Raw genomic sequence first — 23,851 nt, 5'->3', positions numbered from 1 at the left:
CCGAATCATAGTTACCTGATGCTAGGATCCACCTTAGGAGTCAGTACTCAATAAAAGAATCTAGGTGTCATTGTAGACAATATGCTGAAACCTGCCCAGTGTGCAGCAGTGGCCAAAAAAGCAAACAGGATGCTAGGAATTATTAGGACAGGGATGCAAAATAAGACTAAGAATATTATAATGCCTCTGTATCACTGCATTGTGCAATCTCACTTTCAGTATTGTGTTCAGTTCTGGTCGCCGTATCTCAAAAAAGATATACTGGAATTAGAAAAAGAGCAACCAAATGATAAAGGAGATGGAGCTCCTCTCATGTAAGGAAAGGCTAAAGAGATTAGGGCTCTTCAGCTTGGAAAAGAGATGGCTGAGGGGGGATATGATTGAGGTCTATAAAATCCTGAGTTATGTAGAATGGGTAAAAGTGAATCAATTTTTAACTCTTTCGAAAAGTACAAAGACCGGGGGTCACTCAATGAAATTGCACGGATATACTTTTAAAATAAATAAGAGGATGTGCTGGAGGATGTGGGCAAAACATTTTCTTACCCTGTTGTAAAGGCTGGGCACGCGGGGTTCCTTACTTCCAATGGTATCGTCACTTGTACTAGTCAGTCAGCCTCCATGTATGGCGGTACCTTTCAGTAGAATAGCCACCTGGTATGTAGGGGGCATTCCTTCCCCCGTCAAGAGAGCAAAACTTTTATGAGCTCTAAAAAGGCAGAAAATAGTTAAAGCCTGTCTTTGAGAGACTAGGATCACTGATATAGAACATCAAAAACTGCAAAGACAGTGGGTATGGGAGGTGCTTTATGCATCTTCGGGTGCTAGGTGTTGGGGGGGGGGGGGGGTGGCTATTTTATTTTGAAAGAATTTGCCCTCTCATGCTAAACTTATTTTTCATGATATATAGAGGAGGTATCTTTGTGTTAAATTGTGGCTTCAGGGTAGAGAATTTCACTTAGAGTAGTGTATGTCCCTACACCCTATGAAAAGTCTTTTTACCCTGCACTGTTTAAACAGCTATCACCATGTTTGAAGACAACATTGCTGGTTATAGGAGACATAAATTTGTTATTTCATGTCAATATTGATAGTACCTTTGTAACACGGACTTCAGCTCGAGATTTAGCTGGTAAGGGGATGCTCTCTACTTTTGCAACTGGGTTACATTTGGTAGATGCTTGGAGCTGATTTTACCCATCGTTCTCAAGTGCACGATACCCTCTCTCCTGCTTAGATTACATTTTGATTCAACATAGTTTATTTGGGTCAGTACAGATAGTTGTTACAGGTTTGATGGTGTGGATAGATCTATCTGCCCCTAGTATGTATCAGGCTAAGGCTGGATGGCGGTTTCCCACATATTTATCTGCTAATGAGGAGTTTCAGAAATATTTGGTAGAGAAATGGGAACAATTTTTATTCTATAATTCTCAGCACTTGGATCAGCCACAAATTATTCTGGGATACCGGGGGGAGGGGGGTATCATCTCTTATACTAGTTTCCAGAATAAAAAATTGGCAGCGGGCATCTTGAATTCAGAGCGGCAGTTGCGGAATGATAAACAGGAATATATTTGTACGTGAACACAAGTAGCCAAAGATTAGTTTGTAGCTATGCAAATTTCCCTTAATACTCTTATATTTATGGACAGACTTCTAGAGGCCTCCTATATTGTTGCTACAAATTTTACAAATTTGTGAACAAGACTGGCAAATACCTGGCTAAGGTGGTTAAAAATGGAGGGGAGGATCCAGAGTGGTGCCTACATTATGCGCCTTATCTGGGTCTATTCATACTCGTAGTGACAAAATTGCACAATTATTTTTAGACCATTTTCAACACCTGGAGGAGTGGCCTAGTGGTTAGGGTGGTGGACTTTGGTCCTGGGGAACTCAGGAACTGAGTTCAATTCCCACTTCAGGCACAGGCATCTCCTTGTGACTCTGGGCAAGTCACTTAACCCTCCCTTGCCCCATGTAAGCTGCATTGAACCTGCCATGAGTGGGGGGAGGGGAAGCTAGCAGTCACCCACAAGCGCATGGTTCAGTGTAGAGTATCCTTGAAGAATACTAATAAAACAGGACATTTTTTTTTGGGGGGGGAGGTGCTGGTGAGCTCTGATTCCTCTGCTTCTGAACTCTTAAAATCCTGTGATTGTAAGCTACCACTCATGATTTCTAGCCTCTTACATCACTTTTTTTAATAAACAGGAGTGGAAGTGAGTGAGCCTATCTAGTCCATTGTAAGCAATGAAACCAATAAGGACTGTTTGAGTTTCCCCTTTTCAGCGCAGCCATCATCCCCAGTTATTCAAAATAATGCAAGCAAACATAGTAACATAGTAGATGATGGCAGAAAAAGACCTGCACGGTCCATCCAGTCTGCCCAACAAGATAAACTCATATGTGCTACTTTTTGTGTATACCCTACCTTGATTTGTACCTGTCCTCTTCAGGGCACAGACCGTATAAGTCTGCCCAGCACTATCCCCGCCTCCCAACCACCAGCTCTGGCACAGACCGTATGTCTGCCCAGCATTATCCCCGCCGAACTGCTGCATCCACATTGTCGGGTTTTTTTAATTGGTCCATCTGTAACAAGTCTAAAGCTGTTTCAATTGGATAGGCAGTGCCTTAAAATATGGAGGACAAAAGTTGTTTTTGTGGGTTTTTTTTAACTTCTTGAACAGCTTCTTAATTTAGAAATGCTAAATAGTAGTAGTAGTAGTAGTATTTGAAAGCTTCCCATATGTAGATATTCAATTGTTATTTCATGATATTTATATCACTAAAACAGCTTAAAAATTATTATAGCTGCTAGAAACAGCAGTTTTAAACTGTATTCTGTACTCATTTTTCTACACTAAAAATTAAATAAATACACTGTATACAATACAAATGGCCAAATTTCAGTGAGGATATCCTGTTTCCTGATGGGTTCATCTTAAGTGTTGTTGTAATCTGCCTTGGGAAGCATGATGTTATAAAGATGATTGAATATATTGAAATTAAATAGAAGTTGAATTAAATTCTCCTTTCATTGGGGCACATGGAATCACATCTTCATCTGTTTTGTAGAATTTTATCTTTTAGATACACAAATGGATTATTCTGTTGTTTGAGCATGTTTCAGGGACAAGTGGTTTATAAGTCAAAATAATAAAAATATTTTCTGTCAAACAGATCTCTCATTTGTGGAAACATAACTAAATGGGCTATAAGCCCCTAATGCAGCCCACTGGTTTTCTTATATTTTGTTCTTGTGATGGCTCATACTGTGCCAAAATTGGAAATACAGCGAGACAGAATAATAGAATTCAGTAACATCCAAAACTTATTTATGTTTTAATCATCTTTATTAAAAGCAAAACATGTTGGTTGATAAGCTTCATACAGATCAAGGAAAAAAAGCAGTAAACCATCCAAGATGGCACAATAAAAACTTTTACTATTATCCCAAGAGCCCTTCCCCTCCCATACTCCCCTCCCTCCCTGTAAGCCCACCTGACTGTTTCCACCTGCCAAAATAACACAACAGATGTACAGATCAGTAGGACTCAAAGCATTTCATCTAATATAATAATTTGCTCCTGCAATGCTCTAATGTCTCTGCCTGTGTTCGTAACCATCTCCTGACGTCACTCTCCCACAGTAGAAGTCTGCTTGCCTGACGTCAGGAGATGGTTATGAACGCAGCTTCAGCCATTCCTTCAAACGCAATGCAGGAGCCGCTTTAGCTCTCCATCGCCACTGCACCCGCGCTACCAGTTCGCACCACCATCTCCACCCAGGACCGCCGAAAGACTGGGCCGCCCCGCCCCTGCCCCCCGAGGTCACTGCCGCTCACCCCTCCACCCCCCCCGAGTTTGCCACAGCCATTGCTCCCCCCCCCCCCCCCCCCCCCCGAGGTCACCGCTGCTCCCCCCCTCCGTCCGCCACCGGGCTGGGCCCCATGCATTGAAATCGCAGTCTCACCTCCGTGAAAGCAGCGCTGCAGGCAGCAGAATGTCTCCCTTCAGCACTCCTTCCTTCCTTGTGTCCTGCCCTCATGGAAGTTGCGTCAGACAAGGGCGGGACACAGGGAGGGAAGGAGGCCCGAAGGGAGGCGTTCTGCTTGCAGCGCTGCTTTCATAGAGGTGAGACTGCGATTTCAATGCAGAGGGCAGACGGTCGATTATGGAGGGTGGGTGGGACTGCGGCGCCGGGCCCCCCTTGGAGCCCTGGGAATTTTGTCCCCCCTGCCTCCCCCTCTCGGCTGCTATGTCTCCACCTCCTCCCAGTTCAGTGGGGGGGGGAGGGGTCCTGAGACCAGAGGGGAGGGGGTCCAGAGACCTGAGAGGGGGAGAGAGGGGAGAGGGAGGGGGTCCTGAGACCAGAGAGGGAAGGGGGAGGTATCTCTGTCACACACACACTCTCTCACAGTCAGTGTCTTTCTCTCACTCACACTGTCTCTCACACACTCTATGTCTCACACTGTATCACATTCACTCTCTATGTGTCACACAGTCACTCTCAAACACTCTCTCGGTCTCATAGAGAGTCTGTGTATTGCTCACATACTCTCACTGTCTCACACACACACTCTCTCTCTCTCACACACAGTGTATCTGTGTGAAACACACTCTCTCTCACTCACTGTGGCTCACATACGCACTCACACACACTCTCATTCTCACACACACACACGCACCCACACTCTCTCTCACACAGTCACTCTCACACACACTCTCTCAAACATACACACTCCGAGGAAAACCTTGCTAGCGCCAGTTTCATTTGTGTCAGAAACGGGCCTTTTTTACTAGTAACAAATAAAGCCATAAACAACATAGTTTATACCAAATTGTTTAACCACACTTTGGTTTTGCCTTCGGGTTTAATAAACAATACCATGTGCATGTAAGGTCTAGATAAACAAATGTAAACAATCTATGTTTAAGGCATATGCCCTAAATATGTAATACTTGGTATCAATAATTAAACAGTGATGGAATATTCACATAGCAGGCAGCCAACAGATTTATTTTCCACTGAAAATAATAAACTTGGTGACTAATACTGTGCTGCTTGCTAATTTGTATTTTGGCGGTGTATTGTTTGCCTGCATAATAAAATTGCACTTGTAAATATTTTTCTGACACGGCTTTAATTAACAAAAGCTACCATAAGAGATATACACAGTTGTATAATTAACATTATAATGTTATTTGGACATAAGTATTGCAATACTGGGAAAGACAAAAGGTCCATCGAGCCCAGCATCCTGTTTCCAACAGTGGCCAATCCAGGTCACAAATACCCGGCAAGATCCCAAAAATGTACAAAACATTTTATACTGCTTATCCCAGAAATAGTGGATATTCCTCAAGTCCATTTAATAATGGTCTATGGACTTTTCCTTTAGGAAGCTGTTCAAACCTTTTTTAAACTCCGCTAAGCTAACTACCTTTACCACATTCTCTGGCAACGAATTCCAGCGTTTAATTACATGTTGAGTGAAGAAACATTTTCTCCGATTCGTTTTAAATTTACTACACTGTAGCTTCATCGCATGACCCCTAGTCCTAGAGTATTTGGGTAATTGAGAAAAATGCTATTAAAAATGATATAACAAAGCATGAAGTTGACTTGGTTAACTTCTGCTGTATATCAACTATCTAATATAATAATTTGCTAAAGTGTCTCATTGGGATCGTAACCCCCTGCTGACGTCACTGGCCAGCAGTAGAACCCTGCTTTACTGACGTCAGCAGGGGGTTACGATCCCAGTGAGAGATGCGCATTGAAGAACAGCGGGAGCGGGCAGAGACATCCCTACGTGCATGTCGCCCCCCCCTCCAAAATCGCCAACCCCCCTCTGCTCCCCTCCCCTCACCCCCCTCTTACCGGGGTCCCGGCAGCAGCAGTGAAGAGCCTCATGAGTCTGCTGCCTTCCCTTCTCTTCGCTTTCAGCACTGACTCTGGTCCCGCCCTTGCGGAAACAGGAAATGAGGGCGGGATCAGTCAGACCTGAGAGCGAAGGGAAGGCAGCAGACTCGCGAGGCTCTTCACTGCTGCCGCCGGGACCCCAGTAAGAGGGGGAGAGGGGAGGGTAGCAGAGGGGGGTTGGCGATTTTGGAGGGGGGGCAGTGTCGGGGAGGGGAGAGCCGCGGGTGGAGGCATCGCAAGGACGTGTCTGTGAGACAGAGAGGGGGGTACTGGAACTCGGGGGAGGGACAGAGGGAAGGAGAGAGAGGGAGGGCCTGGAAATCGGAAGGGAAGAAAGGGGGCTGTGGGACTTGGAGGGGACAGAGGGAGGGCGGGAGGGAGGGCGGGCTAACCTTGCTAGCGCCCATTTCATTTCATACCGAAACGGGCCTTTTTTACTAGTAGTAAATAATAGTAATAAACAATATTAAGTGCATTTTTATAATATACTACTGCATTCTTCAAAATAGAAGGAGCAAGTGCCCACAAACCATCTATGCACAGGTAAAAAAAAAAAAGCTTTCAAATGCTCCCAGGTTTTAACCTTATACATGTTAAATGTGGGATATGACTGTCATAAATAAATAGAAACTCTGAATGTTAAGCACCCGATTCTCATACCATGATGATGTCTGTTTTAGTAGCCCATTACCAGGAGAAAAAAAAAATCTCTGCAAGAATATAACAGTGCTAGGGTGTCCCTGTAACAAGACCCTCCAACTGACCACTGATTAAGATTTATAACATGTAGTACAAGTTACGCTTAATCCAGGCTTATAATGAGTTCAACGTTGGACATCCATCTGGGCTGAGCAGTGCCAAAATCATAATAGCCATTATATTAAGACTTTTGAGACATCATCACTGTTCAACCCTCCTTTCCCCTTGGTCACACGACACAAAAGTCTCAACTCCCTCCGTCTTGGAGAGTGTGTATCGTCATGTATGGCAGAACTCCTTAGAATGAGCAGTAGTTGCGGAACTTCCGGTGGGATTTTAAAGCTATCATCAATGAATATTCATGAAGATATTTGCAAGCAGAGGAGGCAGTGCATTGACATCTTTCATGTATATTTATTGTGGATATTCTGAAAACTGACTAGCTGGAGAGCCCCCCCCCCCCTCAGGACAGGCTTGAGATCTACTGCCTGAGAGAGATTTTTTTCACCGCCGCCGTGACGATTCAGCGATCTCTGTCTACCTTTTGCGTAAACCAACAGAAGAAAGAACCCCAAATCAGAAACGTAAGCATTACTGGGAACAGCGGAGTTGGGCGGGTCTGCGCTTGCGCATTGGGTCTGCGCGTCAGTCCGTCGGAGTGGTCGTTGCTGTGTGCACTGTGTGGCGCGTGCGGCCGAGAAGCACAATGGGCAGCGGGTTGGCGTTGTGGATGTTGGTTTTGCTGCTCTTGTTTTCGTTTCTCGGCCGTGCGGCCGGTGGCGGAGGCGATGTGGACGCTGCCAAGCTGCGGCGGCAGCAGGAGTTGCACGTGCTTTTCACGCGCTACGGCGATAACAGCTCGCTGACGGTGCAGGGCTTTCGGCGGCTCCTACACAGTATCGGCTTGGGGCAAGTCAAGTGGTTACCGGGGGGAGAGGAGGAAGAAGAGGAGGAGGCGGCCTGGCACCGAGGCGAGCACCACGCAGCTCATGGCTCTGGCTGCCTAGTTCCTGCTGCCCACCGCAGCTTGGCCTTGGCGGCTCCCGCAACCTCCGAACCACTAACGAACAACACGCAGCCCAAGGCCGCTGCTTCCGCGGAGACCAAGGAGGTGAGACACTGAGTGTACCTAAACTAATTCATCGTTTGCCCGTGACACTGTTCCTCTGACCCCCCCCCCCCCCCCCCCCCCATGTGGTTAGTGCAGCGGACTTTGATCCTGGGGAACTGAGTTCGATTCCCACTGCAGCTCCTTGTGACTCTGGGCAAGTCACCTAATCCTCCACTGCCCCAAAATAAGTACCTGGATATATGTAAACAGCTTTCAATGTAGCTGCAAAATGCCACAGAAAGGCGGTATATCAAGTCCCATTTCCCTTTCAACCCTTGACTATAAACACAAAAGTTTGGATGTGTGCACGTTAAATATATATATAATATATACTTATAAGTGTTCGGGGAAATTAAAAGCGAAAGCTAGCTGTGGCCTTGCCAAAATAAAATTATAGCACCTACAGCATCATAATTGTGATTTGATAGCGTAGGGCAGTAATGGCTTAAACCTTATGACTACGATACATGCTTTCTTTGAGTTAAGTCGAAGACCACTAAGGGGAATGTTCGTTGACGTGCAGGCAGCAGAGCAGAGAGATGCATATTGTAGTAATGAAACATTCTATTCAGGGTACTCTCCAAAAACAAGAGCGAGACTTCAAAACGTGCACGGTTTTTGTACGGTCTCCATCACCCTTCCATAAATCTATCACTACTACTACTTATCATTTCTATAGCACTACAAGGCATACGCAGCGCTGTACACCATACACAAAAAAGACAGTCCCTGCTTAAAGAGCTTACAATTTAGATGAGATAGGCAAACAGAACACAAATATCAACAGCCCATTTTCCCACTTCATAACTTCTTACACCATTCAAAACACGGATGTCATATTCAAATCAGCATGACAATATAACCATTAGATATTTGATATATATCTTTAAAACTTTCTTTCGTTGAGGGGTAGCCTAGTGGTTAGTTCAGTTCCAACTTCAGATCCTTGTGACTGGGCAAGTCACTTAACCCTCCATTGCCCCTGGTACAAAATAAGTACCTGAATATATGTAAACCGCTTTGAATGTAGTTGCAAAAACCTCAGAAAGGTGGTATGTCAAGTCCCATTTCCCTTCCCTTTATAGCTTGTGTCCAGCAGTTAAATCACATTCCTGAACCATCCAGTTATTGATTCAGTTGCAGTGCTGTGGAGAAACATTTTTAATCTAGACTATACATCTTACTGTTTGTGTGTCTGAGGAGGCTATCTGTGTTTTTTTTTTAAATTTTATAAGCGTAGATTAGTGGTTCGTGCAGTGGGCTTTGATCCTGGTGAACTGAGTTCCATTCCCACTGCAGCTCCTTGTGACTCTAGGAAAGTCACTGAACCCTCCATTGCCCAGTTACAAAATAAGTAGCAGTCTATAAACTGCTTTGATTGTAACCACAGACAGACAATATATCAAGTCCCATCCCCTTCCCCCATATTAAATTTTTTTTTTATTAGTGTTTTCTCATGTTGGAAATCGTTGGTATCATTGACATGCTGGCACAGTTTCCAGCCTGGTTTGTCATGTTCTTTTTGCATTTATTTGAAGCATGCTTCTTAGCAGTGCTACTTCAGATTAGATGGATGCCAGAAAGCTGTCATTAAAGAGCAGGAAATATTTCTTGTAGTGATTAATTATTCAATAACTTGGAAAAAAAATGTTGCCCTGAAAAATGCAGTCTTATAATACTGTTGTCATAGTGACTGTTGAGATATTTGTGTTTTTGCACCTAGGTCACAGGCAGCAGGCCCTTCCTAGATATTAAGTAGAGGCGCCGTTTTCTTGGAGCTGGTTTTGGGGTGTTAACACTTTTGTTTGAAGGATTTAATTTTGAGGCATTTATCTCTGTAGTTTGTATATAATTAACATTTTGATGTAAATGGTAGGAATATGAGCAGTGAAGTTAGCTTTATCAGTCAAACCCTGATATTCCTTTGCTTATGCATCTGGTGAAAAACCTGAATGTGAAGCACACATTGACATCTGTTTTCTGCAGCCTAAATATAAGCATTTTTTAATTGTATTTTTAGCTTGGCACTTATATTTAGATGCAGGAAACAGATGCCAATGTGTGCTTTCACTTAGGTCTGCTGTTTCTCACAACCAGCGCTTGCACGGGCTTCCTTCTGCTTCCAAAAGCAATCAAAACCAGCAGTTTTTAAGAAAGAATCACGAGAGAAGCATGAGAATCATGTGAAATCCTCTCTTCCAACACCCTAATGCCTGCTCCAACCTGGCGTTATTTTTTGCAGTGGTAAGGCAGTTTTGTTTTGGGCGTTCTTTTCTGAGGATTGGAGAGGAATACAAAATGACCTCATTAACATGAGCTTGACTGTATTAGCATACTACTGACTCTGTTCATGTGCATGCTCGTTTGCTCCCACGCTCTGGGTCTCTGAACATTCTGTGCTGGTAAATGTGGTGCTAGTAGCCCCGTGTTTACTTTTGAGCACCGAGGCCTCGGTGTCTTTTGAGGTATAGACATTTGTAACATAATAGGTAATGACAGGTAAAGACTTAAATGATCCTTTCAAATTGCTCAACAGTCACACTCATTGTCAATTCATGTTTAAACTAGCAATGAATGTGGTATGAAATAACTTGATTCTGATCTTTCTTTGCCTTTTCTGGAACATAGAAGTCCGCCTAGCACTGTCCTTACGTTCCAACTACTGGTGTTACTGTTGATGTCCACTCCGGTCTATCCCAATTTCTCTTGTCATATACAGGACACACTAATTGAAACTATGGTTAAAAAAAACAACAACCCTCAAGTACTGCATTTTGAATGTGAGATGACCTAACAGTTGTACAGTTGATAATTTATCTATAAATTCAGACTAATATACTGAGAATCCTTGAAAGGTTTGGTCTGGTATCTACCCCCCCCCCCCCCCCCCAAAAAAAAAAATGTCTCTTCTTGTTCTGCTATGAAAAGGTTGGCATATTATGGTGCCACCCTGTTGCCTCTGGCAGATGTCTGTAATCCAGTTTATAGTATTCTTCCTGGAGTAGAAAAATCCCATGCATTTGGTCACGTGGGCAAACTTTGCTTGCTGTCATCTTATGAAAGGCTGGAACTGTGACCCAAGGCAGCCTAAAATGCTGGAGAGAAAATCTGGGGGGTCAAACAAAATCAAAGCAACTGCCTCCCGAAGTAAACTGTAACACATTACCATTATACTCCTTCCTGCCTCCTTGAAAAAAAAAGTACCAAATAATAAAGGAAAAGCATGTAGGGGTACAGCTTTAGAAATGTTTTCTAATATAATTATTTAGAAGGTTGGAGGACGTTTATGGGTATTAGGTTTGTGTGGACGGGGGGGGGGGGGGGGTTGTTTGTGGTAGAGATGTGGGCAGGTATAAACGGAGATAACTCTTCAGTCCTTGACACTCAAGATTTAATTTTTATAAGTTGGGGAGAAGGGGGGGTTGGTTTAGGGAGGGAGCCACTTGATTTCGGGGAAGAGTGTGGGATTGGGTCTGGCATGGGAAATGAGCCACTAGGCTACCATGGACTTTTATTTTTGTTTGAGGGCAGGGAGTTCGGTCAGGGATTGGAAGGGAGCCAGTAGATACCAGGGACCAATGCAGAAAGTCAGTCTTGGGTAGGAGGGAGGGAGGGGTGCTGCTAGACAACCACTCCTTTCAACCAACCTTCTATGCTGCCCCAGAGCTTGCAAAAAAATTCTTGCATTATGAAGTATTTTGGAACTCGCTGTTTGCTGCAATGTATGCAAAGTCTTAGTGGCCTCATTAACATTCAGTTTAGTAGTGTTTAGCTATGTCTTCCACATGAGTTAACACCTGTGCTCAACTTCTTTCTGCATCGCTCAGCAGGTAATGTGGGCGTACAGCCTGTGCTAATGGCACTGTTAAGCTTTCTGCATCAGCCCCTCAGTGACCCAGAACATAATTTTCCAGCAAAAGCTCCCCACCACAGCCCTCGGCAACAGCCTCCCCCTTCTCCAAGCCAGCACATCAGCAATTGCCCACCCCAGTTCCTACATCAGTCCCCCAGTTGTGGGGGCTTGTACTTATTCCAGCTGCTCTCTTGCTTTGCTCAGCCAGCACCACAGGAGGCTTTGAAATGCCAGAACAGGAAGTGCCTGTGGAAGGCTTATTTTAAAGCAGCTTTCAGAGAATGGAATGTTAGTCTATAGGAAATGGTGCAGATAATTGATTGCAATGTTTATGTAACAAAAAAAAAATCAAAAAGATTGAAGAATTACGGGTAATATTTTAAGGAACTAAGGACTGGTCATTGGATAAAAGCTCCGAAACACAGGCTGTAGTATTGGCCAGGCTGAATCAAGAAAGTATAGAATGGCTAAAGGATATTTGATTTATTTTTAACTAGTGATCTCAAATTCTGGTGTAATCATGAAAAATGCTGCAATTCAGGTAGTTGTTAGTCTGCCAGTTTCTTCCTCTTTGTTCTCCTGGACTTCAAGCTTACTGAAAACTACTATGTAATTTCCATTTGAAAAGTGCCATAGAGAGCAATTGCCTATAGATGTTTGTTCTACTTTTCACCTGGATACATTTTAGCTGAAAATAATGCAATCCTGCCTTATTATATGCTAAGTTAATCCACAAATAATTCTTCTCAAGTTTTGACTATGTCCCCGAATAGTGGTCTAAGGAAACGTTGAATTTATATATAAACTAGTAAAAAAGCCCCGTTTCTGATGCAAATGAAACGGGGGGGGGGGGGCTAGCAAGGTTTTCTTCACAGTGTGCATGTGGGAGTGTGTGTTCCTGCCCTCTCTCCCTCCCCCTCCCCCCTCCAAGTCCAGTCCTTCAGTGTTAAGTTTCCTGCTGTTCTATGTTTTTGTTACAGAGAGAGTGAGGGCATCTCTCTCCCCTCCCCCCTCTGAGTCCTTCACTGTGTGAGATTTCGTGCTGTGCTGTTTTCCTTCACTCATGGGGAAACTGGATATCTCTGGCGCTTCACACTTCCGGCTGGAGGCTTCATAGAACGTTGGTCTTGCCTTTTATATATATAGAATATTATGTCGTGAATAACAATGTATGATACTTTTTTTTTCTTGGTTTATATTTAACGCTGTATTTCTGTACAAGTAGAATGCTTGTTAAAATATAAAGTTAATAAATAGATTTAAACAGAAAAACAAGAAAAAAGAAAATAATGCACATCCATTTGGAATTTGTCTGAAATACACCTTAGTGAATGCCTTTCCATCTAACTCCAAAGTTGGCTGTTCGAGAGGGAAAGATTTTCAGATAGCTAGTTTTTATCTTGATAATCATGTTAAAGAGAATCCTGAAGAGAGTAATTTTTAGAGAAGAACTGGAACTTTTATTAAAGAAAGCTGATGGTAGAAGTTTTACTGCAGGGCAGCCAAGAAAACGCTATATATATATATATATATATATATTTTTTTTTTTTTTTTTTTTTTTTACAGAAAATGTGTGAGAGATTTTAGGTGGATTAAGATAAGGAATTTGTCCTTAATTTTTGTTCTGAACTTTGTAAACAAGTTCAGCTGGTGGTGAGAGGGGAGGCTTCTGATTTCAAGTTTTAACTGGTAAAAGATACCCGTATTCAAAACAGCTTAAATAGGTGTTGATTGGATAAAGAAAAATATGTCCCCATGCTTTCGCCCCTCCCCTGCATTTTCCTGTAATCTTGGCTCTGTTTTTATACCTTTTTCTCCACTGACTCCCAAGTGAAACATCTGAGCAAAACGAGGGATAGGATGCTGTCTGATTCTATGTGGCTATGCATTGTATTGCTAGTTGAACTACATTATGAAAATTTGCATTTCATGAAACAAATAATTGAGCATACATATATTTATTTGTGACACACATATCCCACATCTCAAAAAGTCTTAAGTTCAGTGTGGCTGACAATATAGATTGAATATAGAATGAAAAATTGCATTGGTCATAATACGTTGGATTGAGTAACACGGAATAACAAATTAACAGAAGGGTTATAACAATGTACAATTTGATAATGATATAATACAAACAGAAGATAGGGTTGTTGACCAGTTAATTAGATAAAAAAACATAGGGAATCTGTTTACGATGTAGCGCTAGCGGATGACCGTGCACTAGTACCAACACGGCCCATTCAAAGTGAATGGGCCATGTTGGCACTAGCGCATGGACCAGCTGCTAGCGCTGCTTAGTAAACCGTAGTGTTAGACTAATGTGAAGAAATTTGAAATGAATTTTTAGAGATTAGTTTTTAACTTCTTTTAAAATGGATTCTAACAGATTTAGGGGCAGAGTTCCAACGTTTAGTTCCAATGTAGGAGAAATCTGAGGAAAACACTGATTTGTAGCAGACATTTTTAAGATTCAGCAAGTGGAGTCTGAGTAAATGTCTGGCTGTAAGGAAGGCATTACAAGGAGGTAGATCAATAAGATGGTGCATATAATCTGGAGCTACTCTATATATTATGTGGAAGATAAAGGTACATATCTTAAATGAAACCCTACCTTTAATATGAAGCCAATGCAATCTAATTAGCAAAGGTGAGACACTTTCAAAACGTGGAACTTTATAAATGAATCAGGTGGCTGTATTTTGGGCAGTTTGGACTCTTTAGGACCCACTTCTTGCAACCTGAATAAACAGCATTACAGTAATCCAACTGGGAGAGAACTAAGGTTTGAACAAGAAGTCTGATACCAGGTGGGAAGTAAGGCCTGGTGCGTTTAAGCTTCCAGAGGGTTGAGAATAATTTGGTGATGACCTTGTTTGCATGTTGCTTGAATGTAAGCTGCTGATCAATAGTTACACCTAGAATCTTTAGCGTGGGTTTGATGCGATGGTATATTTGATTAGTAGGTAATGAATTGAAAGGAGTAGACTTAAATGGATTGGTAATGACCAGGAACTTGGTTTTATTTCTGTTAAGTTTGAACTCAGATGCCCAACTTAATACATTTAATGCTTTCATATATATATTGTATTAAATATATGTTGTCCTCGTATATTGTTCCCATGGTAAGCACTGTTATCAGTAGAATGGCATGCCTCCCCAAACTGAAATCAACATTTAAATGTACATTGCAGACCACATGTAAATAATCCCATGTTAATCTCTTGCTAACTGCACACTGTTACCTGCTGTAGCTTTCTCCAACATTCATTTTAAGATCTGACTGAAGCAAAACCAGTTGTTCCTTTCAAACTGTCTGTCTTTTAATCTCCTAACCTCTAAAAGCTGCCCCACTCTAAAACACTAATTCCTATTATTGCCTCACCCCTAAAAAAAAACCAACAACAAAATCTGCCCGATAGAACTCTTTCCAATCTTTTTAGAAGCACACATGCGTGTGCATGTAGCTGTGCTGTGTGTGTGTGTCTGATTTAGAAAAGTTGCAGCAGTTTTATTTATGGGGATAGGGGAATAGCTTTTTAGGAGTTGGGGTAGATAGTATAGAGTAGGGTGGCTAGTTACAGGGAAAGGTTTAGTGGGTGGAGGTAGGCAGTTCTGGAGAATATTGAGGGGTGGTGGCTATTTTTGGAGGAAGGTGGAAAAGTTGAGTAGTTTGTAGGGTGGTAGGGCAGCTCTGGGACATAGATTTGAGGGGGGGGTGAGACAGTTGTAGCTAAATAGTTAAATAGTGCCGGAACAGCATGGGGCTATACCACCCCTTTGATCAGAGCTAATAGCATGCAAATATAGGCATGCTATTAGTTCTGATCATAGGGGTACTTCTGCAGGAGGATTGCCTTTCATACCGCAGAAGTTGTTTGACAGGTTCAGGCTGTCAAAAAAAAAAAAAAAAAGCCTATACCTGTCAAACATTCCAAGAGGCTGGAGGTTCCTCTCCCCTCACCGACAGATAAGACCCGCCAGGCCAGACCTGATCCGGCGACCCCCCCCCCCCCCAATGGAAGACGACCTGACCCCTCAACCCTCCTGACAGAAAAGACCTCCCTGGTTGTCTAGCATCTCTCCCTTACCCGACCCCCCCCCCCCCAAACTGGTAGTCTACTGGCCCCCTCACCCCTCCCATTACCTTTGATGATGAGGAGAGAGTAGCATTCCCTCCCTGTTTCAGTGCCCCCTCCAAAATGGTGGCGCCCTGCCTAGTGCATCCTGGGATTTACTGAGCGGGGCTTCCTTACCATATAAGAGAGTTTCTCCCTTATATGGTAAGGAAGCCCTGCAGCACTCCCTACAAAATGGTGGCGCCCTGCCCAGTTCATCCTGGGATTTGCTGAGCGGGGCTTCCTTACCATATACGGTAAGGAAACCCTGCCCAGCGCACCCTAGGTGCACTAGGCAGGGTGTTGTCTTTTGGAGGCAGCGCTGTACCGAGGAGGGACTACCAGGTTTCTTCTATCGGGAGTGGGGTTTGTCTTCCGTCAGGTTGAGTTGTCGGGTATACTCGGGCTGGGCAGGTCTGCTCTGTTGGGGTGGGGGGTGGGGCCTGGAGGTCCACCACACCTCCAGGCCTTGTGTTTGAGGATGCGAGCTTTAGGTTTGACAGGTCTGAGAGAAAATCCTGGACCTGTCAAACCTTGGTCTCCCTCATTCCTCCAAATCCTTACACCAACTCCAAGTTTGCATAGGGTTTGCAGTCCGCTGATCATTAGGGAGTAATGCAGGAGACCCTCGTTTGCTCAGATCATTGGGCGGGTGCTAGTGCAGTGCTTTTGGCCTCTAGCGCCCGTGTTTGCTTTTGATCATCTGGGCATCATTCGATCTGGCTGAGTTTCAAACTCAGCGTGTCCTTTCACTGGGTTCCCCCCCCCCCCCCCCCCCCCACCATTCCAAGTTTCATTCCATTCTGTTAACTTTGAAAATTTGATGTTTTCCCAATTTCCTATGGGTTAAAAAAAACACGCCAAGTTCTCGGATAGAAAATGCCTTCTCAACTTTGTTTTAATTTTATTGAAAGAGAATCTTTAATTTTAATAATTAAGCTATGTGAACTGCTCTTTCCTCCTTTTTTTTTTCCCTCTCCACAGTGTTTAAATGCATCTGGACTTCTGCATTCCCATGGAATGGAACAGCATAAACACATGACTACATTGGACTTTGGCTACATTTGCCCAGCTATTGTTAACCAGATTGATAGTAAGTTCTGTCTGGTCCATGCAACTGAAGAGATCATAGCCGAAGGCCCTCAAAAAGTCTACTCTGTACATATAGGTAAAACTTGTTTATATATTTTTTAAAGCATATATACCTCTGATTTTTAAATAAGAAACTAATCATTTACAATATTGAGTGGCCATTTGTTTGATGTCTTGCTTAATGCATTGCACGTTGATCTTTGTTTTACCTTGGTTTATGTTACCGTGTTGGTACATAAAAGTGACTAAAGTAGTGAATCCAAAATGTTGAGAATGACTTTTTTTTTCTCCTCATGCTGTGGGTCCATAAGCAGATTGCAAAAATTACATGTTTGAACTTCTGTAACTTTTTTTTAATTTTTTCACATAAAAGGATAGGGTTTGGACTGTAGCATTACAAATTGTTTGTTCTAACAGTATTCACTAAAATTTCATCTTTTGTTTCTGGAGACTTTAGTCACCTTTTCCCAGAGATTGTCACAATTAAGATTAAAGTGTAGAGCTGGTGTGACTGGAGATCAAAGCTGGAATCAGCATGAGATCTGTTTATGCCTGCGTCTTGTCTTAGAGTTGTTTGCAATGAAGAAGCATAAATGAAAGCTGCAGGTGTATCCTCTGAGCCCTTGACTGGTTTTGGCTGCTGGCCCCATGGATCATTTTGTTCAACAGGAGCAACCTGTGGATATTGCTGGGCTTCAGCTGCTGGGAGCCAGGATGGAGCCAGGTGGACCGCTCAGTTTTATTTGCTCGGATGTCAGCTTAAGCCTGGATCAGCTGAGTGTGCCAAAGATACTATAAGGATACATATGTTGGTGCCCAAGCAGCCTGAGGTGGGACAAATAGAGTGTGTTGTGATGATGGATCCATGGTTCTCGGCCACAAGTGCTGCAGTTCTGGGGAAGCTGTCTCAAGGACGTGAAGACCGAACTCCTACTCTGTTGATGATTGGGGGAGACTTAATGGTAGTCAGCTCTGGAAGTAGTGGAATCTCCCTGGGACCCCAGGTCAGTTAACGTCAGTTTCTTTTGCTCTCTATTGCCGTGAATATGCTGGAAGCTATTTGGCAGGTAGCCCTTGAATAGAGAAGGCCTTAGTTCCTCACGTTAATGGCCTGGCCCATAAAGTGAAGCAGTGCCAAACAAGAATTGATAAACTGGAGATTGAAAATTCTACTGTGAAAATCAGAGTACAGATTTAGAGACTAAAATCAATTCTGTACAACAAGTGGAAACAACAATAATCAAGGATGTATCAGCATTATGGATTAGAATGAAATAGGTCTTTTAATTTGATTTCCTCTGTTTACTTGTGTTATCGCCAAGGGAAATATTTTGTAGATATTTGAGATTTTGAAGGTGGAAGAGATGGCTGTACCTCCTTATAGCTAAGGTTTTCTATCTACCTACATCAAAAAAGAGAAAACCACCCGCTACTGAAGATGACGTTTCTATAGTGCCATTGAATATTACTGATATTTTAGAAACTTCTGATATGGCTTTGGCTATTACTGGAACTTTGATAGTTTTTTTTTTGGTACTGAAATCAGATTGGCTGCTTTGGATTTCCCCCCCCCCCCCCCCCCCCCCCCCCCCCCCCACACACACACATCACCAAGAACTCTTTAAAAATTTTTAAAATTGGGATGTTGCCAGATGAAGACAATTGGTGGTATAGGAGGGAATTTCTACTATTGAGACCTTGAGTTAAGAATGTTCTCTCTTTTTTCACATTTCCTTGTTAAATGCGTTACCTACAGGGCTGTGAAGTATGTATTTTTTTAATTCTGTCACAATTGTTTTCTCTCCTTGCTGCTAAAAAAACTGGGAGCTCTTGTCTAGTTCTGTTACTTCGTGATAGTGAAGCTGGTGAAATTGATCATAGGATTCAGACTAATGCTGTTCACTTTTCTTTTTGTTTGCTCTAATTCTTGCTAATTATCTGTATGGATCTCTTTAAGTTGTAGACTATAGTGAGGTATTATAAAATATTTAATTTGTTTGTATACTGCCACACTTTCCTTTACAGGCATTTTGTGTGTTTAAACTTAGGTTTAGAAAAGAGAGATTAAAAACCATGAAGAATTTGACTCTCTCTAATATATCTGATTAGTAATGCACTTCGTGGATGTACATTCTGTGTCTGCACATTCTGTGTCTGCCTTTATCTTAAATCCTGCTCCAAGAAGCTGGCTTTGAAGGCTTGACATTGCTTAGGGAGCAGATCGTGGTTGTGCTTGTGGCCAGGCATTGCTGAAGAGATCCCCAGTTTCTTTTGCATCTTTCTCCAAGTTTATCTTGGAGAAGTTTTTTTCAAGGCTAGTCTGAGTAAGCTCAAATGATAAGCCACTGAAAGCCAAAGGGAGTAAGTATTGAGCCTCAAATAGAAACTCCTTTTTGAGTAGTGTGGACATGTCCCAAAGCAAATAACGCTTGGAATTTAACTCATACTTCTGCATCAAGTTCACTCTGGGCTGTTCTCCCACCTCAAGAGGGTCATGAATGTTTAGTCTGCTATGAGGGCTTTTCCATCTTTATCATTTCAAGTGGTGTTGGAGTGGAGAGTATAGTTTTTTTTTTTTTTATTGCGGCGCTCTCTCTGCAGACGTTCATGCTTTAAGCCCCTGGATTCCAATGGGTGTGTTCAGCCTGCCAGCAGACAGTTGTACCTTCTCTTAGAATGTTGGCACTGCTTTTGGTTGGTTGCTCCAAGCTATTGTAGAAGTCAGTCACTCTTGAGATCAGAGTACTGAAGGTAGATATACTTGCAGGAATCTTTTTCTGTACCAAGAGAACACTTGTATCTTAGATTGGACTATTGTAATATAGCATATTTAGGGCCCTTTTTACTAAGCCACATTATAGGCGTGTTAGTGTCTTTAACGCACGTTAACCATGTACATGCCTAAATGATTAGCTGTGCCCTAATTGTAGGTGAGTTAAAAACGCTAACATGCCTTAGTAAACAGGGCCCTTAGGTTGTACTCAGTCCAACACTAAATGACTTCAGTCACTCCAAAATGTAGCTATTCATCTGCTGTGCCATGCCTACAACAACCGCAACCATGTCATCCCTTTACTGAAGAAATATCACTAACTTCCTGTGGATCAGCGCATCATCTTCAAACTGTTAACACTCATATTTAATGCCTATTGAGTCGGATTCCGCTAGTACCTATCCTCTCTCCATTCCTTATTCACCTGCCTGCCTTCTTTACTCCTTTAAATGACCATTGCCTAGTCTTGCCTAGTCCTAAACTTGCTTGACGGGAATCAACCGGGCATCATGCCTTTTTTTTTTTTCACTTCTCCATATCTGTGAAATTCTCTTTCTCTACATGTTCATACAGAGCCTGTCTTTAAAAACTTTAAATCCGGTCTGAAGGCCTGGTTTTTTACTCAAAATTTTGCAGTTCATGAGGTAGTCTACTCTTGTTGCTGTACTTTTGCCATCCCTCCCCTTCTCCCCCTTTGGCCTGTCCCCATTTTCTGTGCCATCTCTTTTCCCTCCCCATGTCCTTGTCTACTACTACTACTATAAATCATTTCTATAGTGCTACCAGTAGTAAGCAACACTTCACAATTGAACATGAAGGAAAGACAGTCCCTGCTCAAAAGAGCCTACAATCTCTTTTCCCTGTCTGAAAGTGTCTTCTGGTATGATTTGTTATCTTTCCTATCTGATTTGTGGTTCCTTTCCATTTTAACCTGTTTTGATTTTTGTAAGCTGTCGAGATATGCTGGTTAGTCATGGTGGTATATCATATCTGGTAAACTATAGCTGTCTGCTCCATTAGTGGATTTCTGAGTTCTTTCGAAGTATTGTAAATCAGATTTCTTCCTCATGGGATATATCTATTGAAGGAAGTGACTTCTGCCAACTTCTTGATTGGGATTATGTAGGCAATGTAAAAGTACATAAGCATTGCCATACTGGGACAGACCGAAGGTCATTCAAGCCCAGTATCCTGTTTCCAACAGTGGCCAATCCAGGTCACAAGTACTGCCAGGATCTCAAAAGTGTCAAATAAGTTTTATGCTTCTTATCCCATGAATAAGCAGTGGATTTTCTCAAGTCTACCTTAATAATTGTTTATGGACTTTTCTTTTGAGAACTTGTCCAAACCTCTGCTATGCTGATTGCATTTACCACATTTTCTGGCAACAAATTCTAGAGCTTAAGTAAACCTACTAAATATTCAGAGAAAGTGGGAGAAATGTGCAACCTAGCGAGAACTGTATTTCATATAAAGGATATATTAGTTTGCTTTTCTTATTATAAAAGAACATGAATAGTCTTAATCTAAAATGTTTTCTTACTCTGCCAGTCCAGACCAGTGATTTATGCCCCCCCCCCCCCCCCCCCCCGTACCAGCAGATGGAGGCAAAGAACATGGACAATCCTGTGACTTTATTAGTATAAGGTGTGATGCAGCCCTGGAATTTGCCAGTATTTCTTTGCCTCTAGCTGATGTTTTGGTACAGCAGGATGAATTTCTTTGGGTCTGACTCACTTCCATAGGCTAGAGGCCATAGACTGGGCTCAAATCAATGGCTGGGTGAGCTCTTAGAAATCACTCTACAGACTTTTGCCTTGATTGAGATGGAGAGAAGCCTTGACCTATGAGCCTTAGCTGCGGAGGTGTTGGCAGTTGATGTTTTGTGAGACCACAACCCTTTCTAGTTGCTTTTTGTGTAACCCAGCAATTGCAGTGACAATCATTTGTCTTGAAAATAATATGCTTATTCTCTGAGTATGGAGCAAAACAAGGTATTGCATTGCATAGGTGAAACTTAGGTCCTTGAGGGTGGTTTTTGTTGCCTGTTAAGTATCCCTGACCACCTTAACTGTAGACTTTCTATTTAACAATGCCATTTTTTTCCCAAAACCTGGTAATACCTATGTAGTTTGACTACAACTATTCAGTAAAAATGGTTCTGAAATTTGTTACTGCATTATCAAAAAATCTGGATGAAGTACTCTATTTTTATTCTTATGTATGCTTTTTTTTTTTTTTTTTTTAAACATTGCATTAAACCTCCAATTTAAAAAAAAAAAAACCTGACAAAAAAGGAAAGGCTGCTACTGCTATTACTACCTACTGTTTCTATAGTGCTACTAGATGTATGCAGCGCTGTACACTAATCTGTATGAGAAGATCCCTGCTTGACAGAACTTGCAATCTAATTACGACAAACAGGACATAAGGGATTAGAGAATTACTTATGGTGGGAATAACAACAGATATTGGTACTGAACAAGTGAGTAGGAGTTAAAAGCAACTTCAAAAAGGTGGCTTTTAAGCCTAGATATTCAGCCACAGATGGATCTTGATGTACTGACTCGTCTATTCCAGGTATATGGTGCAGCAAGATAAAAGGAACAGTTGGCAATGGAGGAGAAGGGTACAGGTAACAAATTTCCATTATGTAGCTTCCCACTATTCCAGAACATGTGGGATAGTTGTGTCCATCAACCAGCAGGTAGAGATAGAGAACTGAAAACTGAGCTGAGACAACTCTTGGCATCCATCTGTAGCAGGTGGATGGACACACTTTTCAGCTTCTGGTTCTGAGTGCTTTGCTCCTAGTCCAGTTGGTCAACTGGTCCCCAGTTGAGCTTTGCGAGTGTTCCTGCTGTGGGACCTGTTGGCCGGTGTCGGGGCATTGTTGTGTGTGCAAGCTGCAGGATGTGGAGGAAACGGTTAGTGGCAGCACATCTTCAGATATAGCGCAGCATCCAAATATGCTGGGGTCTTGGGCTCTCTTGCAGGGCCGGTGCACATTTTGATGCAGGGAGAGCATGGGACCAGGTGCCATTTTGTGGGGGTCAGCTGGCAGTGAGGAGCAGCCTTTGATCATGCATGGAGCACAACTGCTGTTTTACAGCCTCAGGACCCGACAGAGCATTCAGCTGCTTTGAGATCTTTGTTTTCTCTGGATTTTATATTGCTCTTACACCAGGCCTATTTAATGAATGAGGGACAGTCAGAGTTGCTGCAAGGTGCTTCAGTTTTTCTTGCTCTGCAGCCCCTTCGGCTTCTAAGAGATCTTGTTTAGACCTCCAGGAGTGGGCAGATGAGGCTATCTCTGCTTTTCCCTCCTTATCTGTTGTGGGATGGTCAATTCAGAGGAGCCATTAGAAACAGAGAAATATGATGGCAGATAAAGGCCAAATGGCCCATTCTCTGTGACCTTTAACGCCTCCTTTTCCTGAGGGATTTCACATGCTTGTTCCATGCTTTCTTATGACACAGTCCTCGTCTCCACAACCTCCACTGTGAGGCCATTTCACGCTTCCACCACCCTTACTGTAAATGAATACTTTCTTAGATTCCTCCTATGCTTGTTTCCTCTTAACTTCATCGTATTCTCCAACATTCCAGAGTTTTCTTTCATTTGAAAAAGATTCTATTCCTTTACGTTAATGCTCTTGAGATATTTAAATGTTTCTATGATATCTCCTCTTTCCCTCCTCTCTTCCAGCATATACATGTTGAGGTTCATAAGCCTGTCCTTTTATGTTTTATGTCCAAGACCACTTACCAGTTTTGTAGCTGCCCTTTGGACCTACTCCATCCTGTTTATGTCTTTCCATAGGTACAGTCTCCAGAATTGCACACAGTACTCTAAATAGGGCCTCACCAGAGACTTATACAAGGGCACCATCACCTTTTCTTCCTGCTGGTCATCCCTCTCCTTATGCGGCCAAGCATCCTGGCTTTGACCGTTGCTTTTTCTGCCTGTTTGCCACTTTAAGGTCATCAGACACAATCATCCCTTTTTTCCTTCATACACAGAAGCACTTCACCCCCTATATTGTACCGTTTCCTCGGATTCTTGTAACCCAAGTGCGTGATGCTGCATTTTAGCTTTAAATCTTAGTTGCAAATATTGGACCGTTCCTCAAGCATCACTATGTCCTTCCTCATGTCATCCACTCCCTCCTAAGTGTCAACCCTGTTGCAGAGTTTGGTATCATCCGCAAAGAGGCAAACCTTACCAGATGGCTCTTCCACAATATCTCTTACAAAGTTGTTAAAAAGAGCAG

General features: G+C 42.7%; 1 protein-coding gene across 1 annotated transcript in view; it reads left to right on the top strand.

Moving 5' to 3' along the window:
* The first annotated feature begins 7,280 nt into the window (after positions 1–7,280).
* Positions 7,281–23,851, top strand: part of SLC39A6 (solute carrier family 39 member 6) — a 79,472-nt gene continuing 62,901 nt past the window's right edge. The window contains exons 1-2 of the mRNA XM_030204870.1: positions 7,281–7,741; positions 16,697–16,880. Of these exons, the coding sequence (XP_030060730.1) occupies positions 7,337–7,741; positions 16,697–16,880 (589 nt within the window). The 5' untranslated portion in view covers positions 7,281–7,336. The remainder of the gene's footprint in view (positions 7,742–16,696; positions 16,881–23,851) is intronic.

This window comes from Microcaecilia unicolor, chromosome 1 (genome assembly GCF_901765095.1).
Source record: "Microcaecilia unicolor chromosome 1, aMicUni1.1, whole genome shotgun sequence".
NCBI lineage: Eukaryota > Metazoa > Chordata > Amphibia > Gymnophiona > Siphonopidae > Microcaecilia > Microcaecilia unicolor.
Note: the sequence above shows the minus strand (reverse complement) of the source record. Positions and strands in the feature narration are given on the sequence as shown.